A 12,463-nucleotide genomic window follows, 5' to 3' on the forward strand; every position below is an offset into this window, starting at 1 on the left:
GTTCCAATGTCTTGTAGCTGGTCTGTTGATCAAAATAGGTGCTTTAGCAGGAGGTCTCATCTCCGCGGCGGGGCTATGCTATTGGCCCATGTCACGTCCTTAACAATAGGCTGCACCTCCTGTGCCTGCGCCCTTTTCCCCCTCTTCTCCCCTTACCAAGGGTTTTCCCATATATAGATGTTTTTCCCAGCATTGGTCTCTTTCCCAGTGTCATTAAACAGGAGTCTGTCATTTGTTTCTTTCTCTGAATCATTAATGAGAGCGGCATGAGAAGCATGTCAGCTCTCCTGGGATATAATTTGGTTTGTTGTTTCAGTCTGGCCTGACGTTCAGGGTTACTTGTTCTGTCTGAGGCATTTAGTCCTTGTTGCAGCGTGGAGTCAAATGCTAGGTTTTGGACAGAACAGGGCAGGGGGAAGCGGCAGACTTGTAATGCTCGCCTGTGGGTCTTGTTTCACAGAAGGGCTAAACCAGCATTTAGTACATAGTGAGTTTCTTCAGTATTTTCTGGGTTTAGGTTTTTGTCTACTTTTTGAGTGGTGGACCAAATCTTCCTGTAGTGTTCCCCCTGTTATAAAACTTCCTCCTGACACCTTTTGTGGCTCTGTTTTTTCATGCTTGTCTTTGTCCTTTGCCTTTCTGCTTTTCTGTTTTTGCTTCTCCCGCATGGCTATGAGATTATTCTATACTTCATCCTAAGAATGTGGCTTTTTTCCTGACTGCTGCTTTTCTCTGTGAAGATGTAAAGATCAGCTCATGGTTATCCATGTCAGCCTCTTACAGTTTCAGCACAAAGGACAAAAGAAAGAGCAAACTTAAGGCTTTGCTTTTACTTTGTTTCATTAATAAATCCCTAAGAACTTTTTTCCTTTGGAATTGCTTTTTGCCTGTTGTTGTTTGAGTCTGCTTTCTGAATGTCGACTTTCTTTGACTGTTCTCCCATCTCTTTTTTTACAAGGATCATACTTTTACCCAGTGATACGGATAGACAGGTAGCTAAAAGCTTCTCTGTAACCAGTCTTGCACTTTGTGTGGCTCTTTATAACTATTGAGAAATAACCGTTTCCACTTGATGCTCTTAACAACTAGTAGGTGGTGTTATGGTCAGATCTTTCTCCTTTCTCACACATAGCTCTTCAGATTATCTACCCTCTATGCAAATTTGGACAGACAGGGTTGCATGTGCAGCTTCAGTAAGCAAGCTGCCACCTTCCTGCTCTTCTCTTGCTTCTGTCCCCTGACCAACCTGTATGTTTCTGTGTTAGTACTCCAGTGGCATGGATTCTCCCCTTGGATCATAATTGTAAGTATTACAGGAGGCTTTAGTTCCTCATAGTTCCTTATATTAGTAAGTAGGTGTTCCACAGTCTGATTCACTGCATTCCTTCTGTCCCAACTACAAGTGCTTCATGCCTTCTAATAAATATTAGGACACCTTTGTCCAGCTTATCGGATTTATGCTGACCTGTGGGCTTATAACTTCCACCTGACACCAATTCCTTCTCTATTGGTTACTTCTTTCCCCAGTTCAAGGTGTGCTTTCAATCCCGTTCTCTAGGTTCTTAGCCTGTTTTGAATCCAAGTTGGCATCTGGTACGGGAGTGGGAGGGGAGTCCTCATGTATCTCTGGTACCAAACTACCACATCATTCTACTGTTTACAGTTCCTTCATCTTTTCTGTGAACAGATTCAGGATGAGTTCAGTTTTGAACAATACAGATTTATTCTTAGTATGTTTTCATCTTGCCGCCCGAGCTTCCTGAGGGCTGTATTATTTCCCATACTTCTCTCTTAAAATTACATGTGGAAAATGATGTTACGATGTTTGAGGGTTTTTTGGGGGGTGGGATATTTTAATTTGCTTTTCCTTCCAGTTCTTGAGGCCAGGGGAAAAGGTTTCTTGCTGTTTTGTTTTCTCAGTCTTTTCTTTGCAGAGCTTCTGTTCTCACATTCTTCATTTTGGAAAATACGCTTTCATGCAACTGTCAATATCTTTCAAATACATATTTACCTTTTTTCTTTTGTAGATGGAATGAGTTTGTTGCTCACATATTACTTCAATCCAAGCTGGTGCTCAGAAATAGTTTAATGATTGTATTGTAATACTGTTGGTGATGGTGTTGTCCACAGAGGATTAAACAGATCAGGGAGGGCAAAAGGCAAAGCTCTAAAGTGTGGGTGACATTAATGCAGGGTCTCATTGGTCTGTTTGAGGACATATGGTCTGAGGTCACTTGCTAGTGATAGAAGACATTTGTGTTCTGTCTTGCTATACTCATGCCACTCGCATGCATGTGCCCCTTTCAGTAACAACCCTCCACCCACACAAAGCAGGAGAGATTGTTTTCGTATTCATTAGGAGATTACTTCTCTTCTTCTAAAGTTACTAGTGCCAAAAGAGCTTGGTTCATTGGAGAACCCAGTTACATTAAGGCTTTTGACAATTCCATCAGGCTTTGTAAATAAAAAGTGAGTGTATCCTATTTGTGGTTTAATTTTTTTTTTATTTTTTTTTTTTTTTGCTTGATCTCATCCCACTTTCCTCTGTCCTAGAGGTCATTGTGATTACAAGGAAGGAAATCCAAAAGATGTTAAACTTGGACACAAAAATGAAGCTGGATTTTGTGTGCATCAGTGACAACGTGGACATGGGTACAGCAGACTCACTAAGGCATATTCACCAGAAAATTAAGGTATTATTGTCTTTTACTGAATTTGACTGGAAGACAATTGTTTATACTTTTTATTTGTGTGCTTTAAGAGCTGTCCCATGTAATGACATTGTGGGTAACTGAATTTCCTGATCTTCATAAGAGCTGAATTTTGTAAAGGTCACCTTATGGGGGAACTCAGACAAATACTCTAAATGACTAGAATTGACAGGTAGGAGGGCTGGAGCAGATCCAGGCTCGGTACTGGCTGCTTCTTAGTCAGTGCTAGCTTTCTGGCAGGTTAAATAAAAGGTTGTATTTGTTGATGAAATTTTTGATATGATGTGTGATAGCTGTTGCCCACACAGTGCTTGGGGAAGCAGTTCTGCACAAATGTTCATTGTCATCTTATCAGTGTATTGCCTGTGCTATGTAAGGAAGCTTATATTCAGGTCTTGGCCCTGCCACAGGCTTGCCTGCACCATTAGGCAAGTGACTTGCTCTGTGCTTCAGTTTTCTGCTTTTCCTGTGCTTTTGCTGGCTTGGTCATACAGTAAGCTCTTCAATAAATAGTGCCCAAATGTGATACAAGGCTGCTGTTCTACCAAAAATGCCGGTTTATAGAATTTTAATTTCCAGCTGCACAATTAAAACACTCCCATGTAAGGCAGAAATGCTGCTCAGAGCTCTTACCATGATCTGGGATGGAATTTTGTTTTTGTCATTGTCATACACTAAATCTTTCTGATTTGTTCCCTGTCTGTTTAGCCAAACTGGCTGTTTAAATAAAGGTTGCAACATAACATCAACGGACTGTTTTAAGTCCTGAGATGCCTTTTTGTCTTCAAGCTCTTTTTGAAGGTAATAAACTGCAGTGTAAGAGGCTGTGTACTCCCAAGAGAAAGATGCCAATTGATTCCGGGCAAATATGGCTGTCTAGGTGGCACAATGAGAGAGATTCTACAAGGGATTAATACACAGACTAGAACAATTTAGAGGGCAAAGAGAAGATACAAAGAGGAAAAGCAAAATCAACAAAATCAGTTTAACTTAATGTTTCTGTCATGTGGAGAATCGTGCGCTCATAACTCAGTTTGGTGGTATTTTTTAAATATATGCATGCAGTAAGGAAGTATCTCTGCACTGCAAATTATGGCCCTGGCCTTACAGTTTTATTGCCTGATCAGAGCGATTAGTGTGGCTCTCTGGGTGTCCCTCTTTTTGGTAATCCAGGCGAGTTTGCTTAGGGGGAGGCCTGGGAGACAACAGTAAAGCATGCGGGGTTAAGAAGATAGACTGTACCTTCAGAGGCAGCAGTATTGATATTTTGTTTATTTTTTAGAAAAAAGGCTTAGAGAAGATGTGAAGTAGTATTGAAAAACACGCAGCTTTTCTTCAGTCAGCTGCTGTGTATGAAGGGCAGCAATTACTTCTGCCCTTTTTATTCCATGTCTTGCTTGTCTGGCCAGAGAGGACAAAGTGGTCTCTTATTTGAAATAAGCCTATACTAAGTTCTGGAGCAGATTGCTGCACTGTGTATTTTGGAGTCATTCCTCTAGTAAATGCATACCACCGGTACACCTCTTACAGGGTATACTCTCTCCTGTGTCATATACGTGAGAGAGCTACACAGCAAAGGTAGCTGAAAAGCTGCAGTATGTTGGGTATGTCTACAGTGTAGCAGGAGAGCAGTCTCACTGAAGAATGCCCTGGTGAAAACAACTGCTGCTTGTGGCCATAGTTTGCTGGCAGGCTTTTTGCAACCCATGCCAAAAAGTCTGATGAGGAGTTTAAACTCGTTGCTGAAACTTTTATTTGTCGCAAATTGAGTTAATTGCCGACAGAAGAGCAGGTATGCTCCATAAAAATGAGGTAACATAGCACAGTATAGACAACTTGCCTGTGTGCAATGCGAGTGATGTGGAGTAAAGCCAAGATTATAAATGCACTGTAAGAAAGTCTAAGGCTAGCTGAACCGCTGATCACAAATCCTCAGATGTGCATAAATGTTGAACCTCTCTAAAGCATAAAAATCTCACGACTTTCTGCCTTGTCTGGCATTTGACTGAGGGAGTTCCACCAGCGCAGCACTGCTGCTTGCTGTGCCTGCAGTTGCAGGCCTTTTTGCTGTATTGCACATTGGTTAATGAAGCTTGGTACTTTAAAGATTAGAGATCGAGATTAGATTCACATAATTGCATTCAGTAGTAGCGTGAGAATACATACATGCAAAGCTCATATTGGGTTAAGGGAAGGTAGTTTGCAGTGTTGTTTCATCACTTTCTGGTGCTGGCATTTTTGGGGACAGGTGAGACTGCCTGTCTTGGTTCACAGTAACAAGCAGCTAATTCTACCAGTCTTACTCTTTTCTGGTTGTTCAGAAGTTCAGGAGAGCAAAGGAAGCCTGTTCAAGTTTTTGTTTGCTGTTCACCCACTTTACACACACAGGATTTTTTTTGACATCTTTACTTCAAGAGTTGATATAGTAGATGCATGCTCTTTACTCTGCTGGAACTCCTCCTGTTATTTTTGGCTGTCTCAGCCTACACCTGATTGACAAGGTAGCAGCTTCATTAGGTTTTTTTTATATTCATAACAAGTCTGAATGTATCCTTTTCTTGGATCCTTCACACAATAAAGATACCGTGCTAAACTTGGTCCCTGAAGACACCTGTTTGAGAAGTAATGAGCAACAGAGAACTTGGTCCCATAAGTTCCACATTTTGGGTTCCTGGGCCTGGGTGTCAGTCTGGCCTGTTCTTTACCAGTAGTTCTTTAATTGACTTTTGTGGTGGGGTGTTTTTGTTTGTTTTTATTTAAATGTTCAATTCTGGTGTCTGAATAGCTAACACCATTGACCAGTTTGTCTTCACAACTCTATGGCTGAGAACTGAGGCTTAAAGAGATGCAGTAATTTGCAGTAGAGAAATTTGTAACAGTACTGGAAACTGGACAGCTGTCCCAAGTCTCTCACAGATTTGTGCACAAGACCATCTTTCTATACTGTGCGCATATTGCATACTCTGTTTTTTCAGTGTGTGCTAGATTATGACTTTAAAAAGGTCCTCAGTTTGGGAATGCATTGGTCTAAATGTAAGTTACTGAAAAATCACTTTGCAGCATTTGAAGTGAGGAACTGATAGGGATTTTTTTTTGTCTGTGTTTATATTATTTTTTTTAATTGGGTAATATAATACTTACTGACATTTTACACAAAGTTATTAATGTCCAGCACTCTAAAATGATGTTGTCAAAAAGCACAAAGCGTGTATAGGACTGACTCGTTTATTTCCTGAATGTTTTGTTTTATACAGGGATATGAAAATAATTTAAGGACTTTGTTACAACTATTGATCAGATCCTTTAATTGCTTCCCTGGGGACAATCCCACTAGAATGCTATTGATTTCAGGATCCTGCTATAGTCTCTGTACTTTATAGCAGTTTCCATGGCTATCATTTTAATGTCCAGTCTTTATTTTTTTATATAGTTTTAGTATCACTGTCAGTTTTATTCATTTGGCCCTTTAAGTTCCTAGTTTTCTGCTCATCTTTTGCAGGACTGATAACAGGTGGCTTTTCAAAATATGAAAACGAAAGTGAAGCTGCAAAGTCTTAGTTCTTTTTTCCTTTATATATAGGATTGGAAATGGTAAAGCATAGACTATGGAGGCTGACAGTTGATGGTGTTATAATAAAGCTCTTGTTGAAACTGCAGCTTTACCACCATAGGGGTTGTTTACAGGTCTCTGTCACTTTGTAATCTAGCCTAAACAAGCCAGCCTTCCATGCCTGTAGGTTTGGATCAGTGACGTTCCCTGGTCACGAAGAGTGAAGAGAGTTCCCCTATTCCAGATAGAGCCTTGGCAAGAGAATGCTATTTATAGGAATTTAATGTATTTTGGAAGATGAAGGTCTGCTTCTGTAGCTGAGTAAATTAATTTTTTTCTTATTTTAAATGTCTTCTGAGTTTCATTTTCTTTCAATTGTTCACATAAATAATTATACTAGAGTAATTTTGAAGTGATTTACTTAGTGAAAATTTCAGTACTTTCTGAGTTACTGCCTTACCTGCAGCATGCAAGTGAGACAGGTCCAGCAAGACTTATGAGACACAAAAAGAGGCAGTACCAAGGATTTCTTCGGCTGTGTGCCTGTCAGCTTTTAAAAAGCTGTGCAAAGTAGTGGAAAAAACCTCAAGAGCAACGAAGAGCTATGATAAACCAAGCAACTTTGATGGGTCGTAACAAGCAATGAATCAAGCAGTTACATCCTTAGGTTAACAATCTGTTAAAGCAGTACTCTCGAACCGTTTACTCAATCCAGCATCTTTATGTTGAACACTTAAAATATTGCTGTATGTTCATGTCTGTTTTCAAGAATCATTGTCAATAAATACTTTGAAACTTCAGAAAATGCTTTTTATAGATTGAACAACAAAGCCAGCTCTCTAAGTCTGTAATATGTAAATACCACCTCATCCAACGTACGTTAGTAAAAGCAGACTGTGAGCTCTTTAGGGCATAATCCATGCTTTTGTCTCTGAAGGACATAATGTTTTGGTCTCCTCCTTTGTTTGGAGCCATGTTGCTGTTGTCTTAATCTATTATTTGCATTAAAGAATATTCCTGACCTGTCAGGGAGTGCTTGAAATTAAAAAAAAAGTGTAAAAATTGTTTGTTTATGAAATGTAAATCAAACTCCCTCCTTCAGGAAATCTTGTTTTCCACATCCATTTCTTTTTTCCTGTCACTTTCTGATTCTGCTCTCTTTTCTACTTCATCAATCAAAAGATATCTTTTCTACTTCATCAATCACTTAGGCTGTTACTTGTCACTGTTTCATCCAGTACAGGCATGGGGGCACACAGCCTTTGCATGCTTTGCTAAGGAGCCTGTAGGATTGGTAAGGGGGAAGAAATAATTCACTTTCTTAAGAGTCAGGCTCTCTAAAGGGTAAACTTTCATTAGGGACAAGTGAGTAAACAATTTGGATGTAAGGATGGCTTAATCTAGCCCTGAGCATGAACAACTGAATACCTCTTCCATAGATGATGAGAAAACACTAACCTTGCTCTGGATTTGTTTAATATTCCTCATACATAGTGTTTCAAGATTAAGGGTTTTTTAAATGAGATCAGTGTTTGGCATTTTTAGTAAAACAGTACATTCAGCATGCTGCTGTAAACAAAGAGTGATGTTATGACGGAGCAGGTGCTAAGGTGTAATTTGATAATTTCCGTGTTCCTGTTTTTATTTATTCTTATTTAGCATCCAGATCTTGCTGACTGCCAGGAGTAGTGTGGAAGGGGGTTTCTGTAAGAGGTGTGGGTTTTCTTTTTCTAAAATCATGTATAATTGCTTTCTCCTCAATAAGTATCTCCAGTCCTTGTTTCTGGTTTTCATTGGTAAGCAGCGCTGGCTGGAGCATTTAGATGAGTTCAATCTGAATAGTAGGGAAATTAGTAAGAGTCCTGGCAGTTTCAGTGGTGATACCTGATACGCTTTCTAGCAAGAGAAGATACGAGTGCTGTCTGCTGCATGCTGTGGTAGGAGATGACGCAGTTTTGTTCTGTAGGCAGCTCGTCCTTCAGTGGTGATTTTTTTTCATAATTGTGGGCAATAGACTGCCTTTTTAAAAGTTAACTTCTTTTGATGTCTCTTGAAATTTTATGTCATGAAATCCCCTGGCTCACTTACAGGGAGGCATTTCCTCTGTAGCTGGTATTAGCAGACACACCTTTTTCAAGTCATAATGTGAAGTCTTCCGGTATGTCCATCGGGGCTTTTCAGCGGGGCCATTCCCACCAGTATGTTGCTTTGTGACTTCTTCAGTCCAGGTTTATGTCTTCATTTATTTGACTTCTACCACCATTCTTAAAGGCCTTCTCTTGCAGTTTAGTAGACCTCCTTTGGATGATTCACAGGACCAGTACACAAAATACATGTTCTGTGACGTGCCATGTTATAGGAGAGTAATAGTGTCAAGACTTTGGTAACAGAGAACTCACAGTTTTGGGGACTGGTAACAAACTGTAATTGGAGCTAGGAGCCCAAGAGTAAATTGCAATGTCTCAGAATGTACTAGAACTTCCTCTGATGGAGGAAGCAGAGGTAAATGCAAGACTGGAATGTATCAGGTAAAGTATTTTCTTTTTTGATAGAGTTGAGAAATTAATGCTATTTCTTAAGGCAATGGGAAGACTTTTTGCCTGGAATACTGCACAGGTGTGGAACTCAAGTGCATCAACTGCAGAACAAACCCTAGAAAAGGAGAGATAAGATATTCAGAGTGAAATATAATTGGGTTTCAATCTGCTATGAGAAAACATAGTCTGAAAATTACATAAAGTTTTTTATCAGAGCAGAATAGGATTGTCCAACAGTCTTCCAGAAGGAGTAATCAAGACAAAAATCCCTTAACTTTATACTGGAGTGAGAAGCTGATTTTTTTTTTGTTGTGGTTTTTTGTTTGTTGATTGGTTTGGGTTTTTTAAATAAACTAAGTAATGTGATACCTGGGATGGCAGGAGGCTAAACTCTGACTCCAGAAACCTCTTTCAGAACTGTGTTTCTGTGACCTTCTGCTTGTAACATTCATCAGACTGCTGCAGACCTCTTTGTGGGTTGTAGATTATTGTTGACGGAAAAAAACCACAAAGGTGGGGGGCATCACTGTAGTTTACAAATGAGTTCTTCTGAAATGTAGGCGTCTCTAATATTTGACCATTTTGTTCTTGTGCCACGTTTTACCAGACCCACATAGCTGCTGTCTGGCGCCGCCTCCCAGGCTGGGGCCTCTCCAGGCAGCAGGTTGAGAAACCTGGTTAAATCATGAATCTGTGTTTCAGGCTAAAGCAGGAGGTGGATTGGATGTGCCTGGATCAAGCATTTGTCTTCACTGAGTCTATATTATTTTCATCTTCTGTTAAGCATTTCTCTCCCTTGTGTCACTCAACTATACTCCAGCCAGTGATTAAAATGTGGTGTTCCAGCAGAGTAACAGCAATGGAACAATTTCACATTTTCCTTCCTTGATGAGCCTTTAGTTGTGTTAATGGAAGCCCTGACTAATATGGTGTGAATTAATCAGCATGTCTTCTGCTGCTATCACTGGTGAGTGCTTGCATGCAAAATGTTTCGTCTCAGGTGGTCCACCTGGCTTTCTCAGTTTCAAAAAGTAAGATTTGAAAGTAATACAGCTCTTAAAAAGAAAAGCAAAACAAACCTTAAAAAGCTACCAATAATAAGAAGAAAAACCAACTTTCTCTGAACAAATAAACAAAGATTGAAACTCCAGATTCTCTTGGTATGTGCATCTTTGGGAGCCATGTTGTGGAAAGTGTGATGTCACGGTGGTGGTCTGTATGCTGCTGAGGGTCACTGATCCGTGGCGTCTTGGACGGCATGGCTAAGCGCTTCGCTTCCTCTGTTGAAAAATCTCCTTTCCAAACACATGATGTAAGTAAGCTTGCTGTAACGGCTGGAAGGTGGAATCTGAATCCTTTTGGTACAGCTGAGCAGAATTTGGTGAGCATGGAAAGAAAAACTTCAGTCCCCATAATATATAGTTATGTATTTTTTTGTACTGTCAGTGGAAATAAAAAAAAAACCAAATGAAATTCATTTGTAAGAGACAAGGTCTCTCTCTGAGCAAGACTTAACTCAATATTCTATTAATCTGTTTTGAAACAATAAAAGAATTTAATTAGTTTTTTCCAGCAGACCTGACAGAAAATAATGTTTACTTGAGTGTCTAAAATGCAAATAAAAGTTGCTGCCTTGCCAGTTTTTCTGATTCTGCCTTTCACAGTGGTGTTAGTGCTGCGTGGGAAAAGCAGATGTATCCGCTGGCAGCTCGCAGGGTATGTAGCATCTTGTTTCCTTCTCTACCTCTGATTGAAGGCTGCCACCACTGAGGCACTAGGCAAAATTTATTACGGATTGCATGCCCCAGTCCCATTCCCAAAGCACAGCTGATTGTCTTAGTAGGAAGCAGCTATACTGGCAGGTGCTCAGACTGGCGATGTGCTGGGGGGAATGAGACAGCGCTGCCTGACTGTGTGCTTGATGAATGTGTTCAGGACTTTGCTCTGATCTTTATTTTTCCTGGCAGGGTAAAAGTTGGGGAATTCAACAGTTGTTGGTTGTTGTTGGGTTTTTTTGTGTTTTGTTTTGTGTTTTTTTTTTAAAGTTACTCAGCTTTGGAAGAATGTAGCTAATTAAATTACTTATTTTTCTGCCAGGATTTTACTATGGATCAGGGCTAAAACACCAGAAGTTTGAATGAGGCAATTAGCTCTGAAGGTTAGGATCAAGAGTGGTTATTAGGGCATTTGCTATTCTGCACATTGTCAGCTAAAGACGATGTCTTCCATTATACACACAGGCAAAACCATAGGTGCTTTGCAAGAAGAGTCATTGACAGACCTGAGATGCCTGTCAGTTTTAATTGTTGCATCTCCCACTGCATGTCCTTATCCTTTTCATGCTCCTGGCAACTTGAGACCTGTGCTCATTATGTTAACCAATACCTCTTGTTTCCATGTAGAAGTTAATTGTCGGCATTTCTCCTGTATTACAGTACATGTTTTCATTTAGACCCTATGTGGTTTCTGATGAATTACACAAATTCAACCTATTCTAGTTGCAGCTATAGTAAGCTCTTTGCACATCTATATAGCTGAAATAATTTGTTTAAAAACGTCCTGGTAAAAATCTTTTCCTGTTTTTATGACCTACTACTAGTTTTCATTTTGGGTGAGTAAATAGAAGTTAGTGTTCATTTTTGTAAATCATCCTTCATTTTCCCTACTTAAAGTATATACAGTCATCTTGTGTAAATAACTCGCTGTGCTATGTGTTGAGGGAAAATTACAGCTTCAGGAAAGGTAATCTCAAAAAACATTTTGCACTTTTTAACACTTTCACGGACACATGCAGGCAAATAAGAGCTAAAGGTCCTTTATTATCAGCTGATTTTATCAGGCATAGGAAGGCTTTTACATTAATAAATCAAACTCAAGTTTATAGTTTTCTAAAGTCTTTCTGTGATGAACGTTCAAAGAAATGAAAAGTCTGTGAAATGAATTTGTGCATCTTGTTTTATTTCCAAAGACAGAGTAAGATTTTAAGGGGGCGGGGGAGGTGAGTCAGTGTCCTCCAGCTGCCATTTTCCCTTGGTGCTGTCAGGGGAGAGAGCAAAGCCTTGTGCCATGAATGAGCCTTAAAGACGTGACTGTCACCCATGCCTGGATGAGGACATGAAGGGTGGCTTGAAGGTACTGCTGAAGTCTGTGCCACGCTGGACTCCACAGAGCAGGAGGAGTTGTGTAGGGCCCCGTTTGGTGTTCCTCAATGTCCTTGTTTTGAATGTTAAGTCACCATCTGGTCTGATGTTTTAATAATTTTTTGCTTGTAACTTCCAGTGTCGTTGGCCTTTTCCCATGAGACTCAAGGCCTCTCTCGCTTCAGGTAGGGTGATACTTGCAAGGAAGCATTCACAGGCTATTTGTACATTTTTCTGGAAAAGCATTCCTTCCTTCCTGTCCGCAGCCTTTTTACTTTGTTTCTAGCTGGCATGATTTCTACTTGATTAACTTCCCCATGTTTGGATCTTAACAGCCCTTCCCTCGTAGGAGGTTGGAGCTTTTCATGGCAATTGTGGGCTGTACGGCCATCACTGTTACCCTGTTGCAGGTGACACTCCTCAGTGAGCGTTCATCCCTTGAAAGAGAAAATGGAATTCTTTAGATCAAACACAACTGTGTGTGTGTAAACCTAAGTACGTAGTTCCAGTTATTGGGGAATGCGG

At 40.1% G+C, this 12,463-nt stretch overlaps 1 protein-coding gene across 1 annotated transcript in view; it reads left to right on the top strand.

Moving 5' to 3' along the window:
• The first annotated feature begins 1,180 nt into the window (after positions 1–1,180).
• EIF2B3 (eukaryotic translation initiation factor 2B subunit gamma) overlaps positions 1,181–12,463 on the top strand; it is a 100,210-nt gene continuing 88,927 nt past the window's right edge. Inside the window, exons 1-2 of the mRNA XM_035894191.1 lie at positions 1,181–1,193; positions 2,554–2,693. Coding sequence (XP_035750084.1) covers positions 1,181–1,193; positions 2,554–2,693 — 153 coding nt within the window. The remainder of the gene's footprint in view (positions 1,194–2,553; positions 2,694–12,463) is intronic.

Source organism: Egretta garzetta, unplaced genomic scaffold (assembly GCF_000687185.1).
Source record: "Egretta garzetta isolate BGI_Z169 unplaced genomic scaffold, ASM68718v1 scaffold145, whole genome shotgun sequence".
NCBI classification, from domain to species: Eukaryota; Metazoa; Chordata; class Aves; order Pelecaniformes; family Ardeidae; genus Egretta; species Egretta garzetta.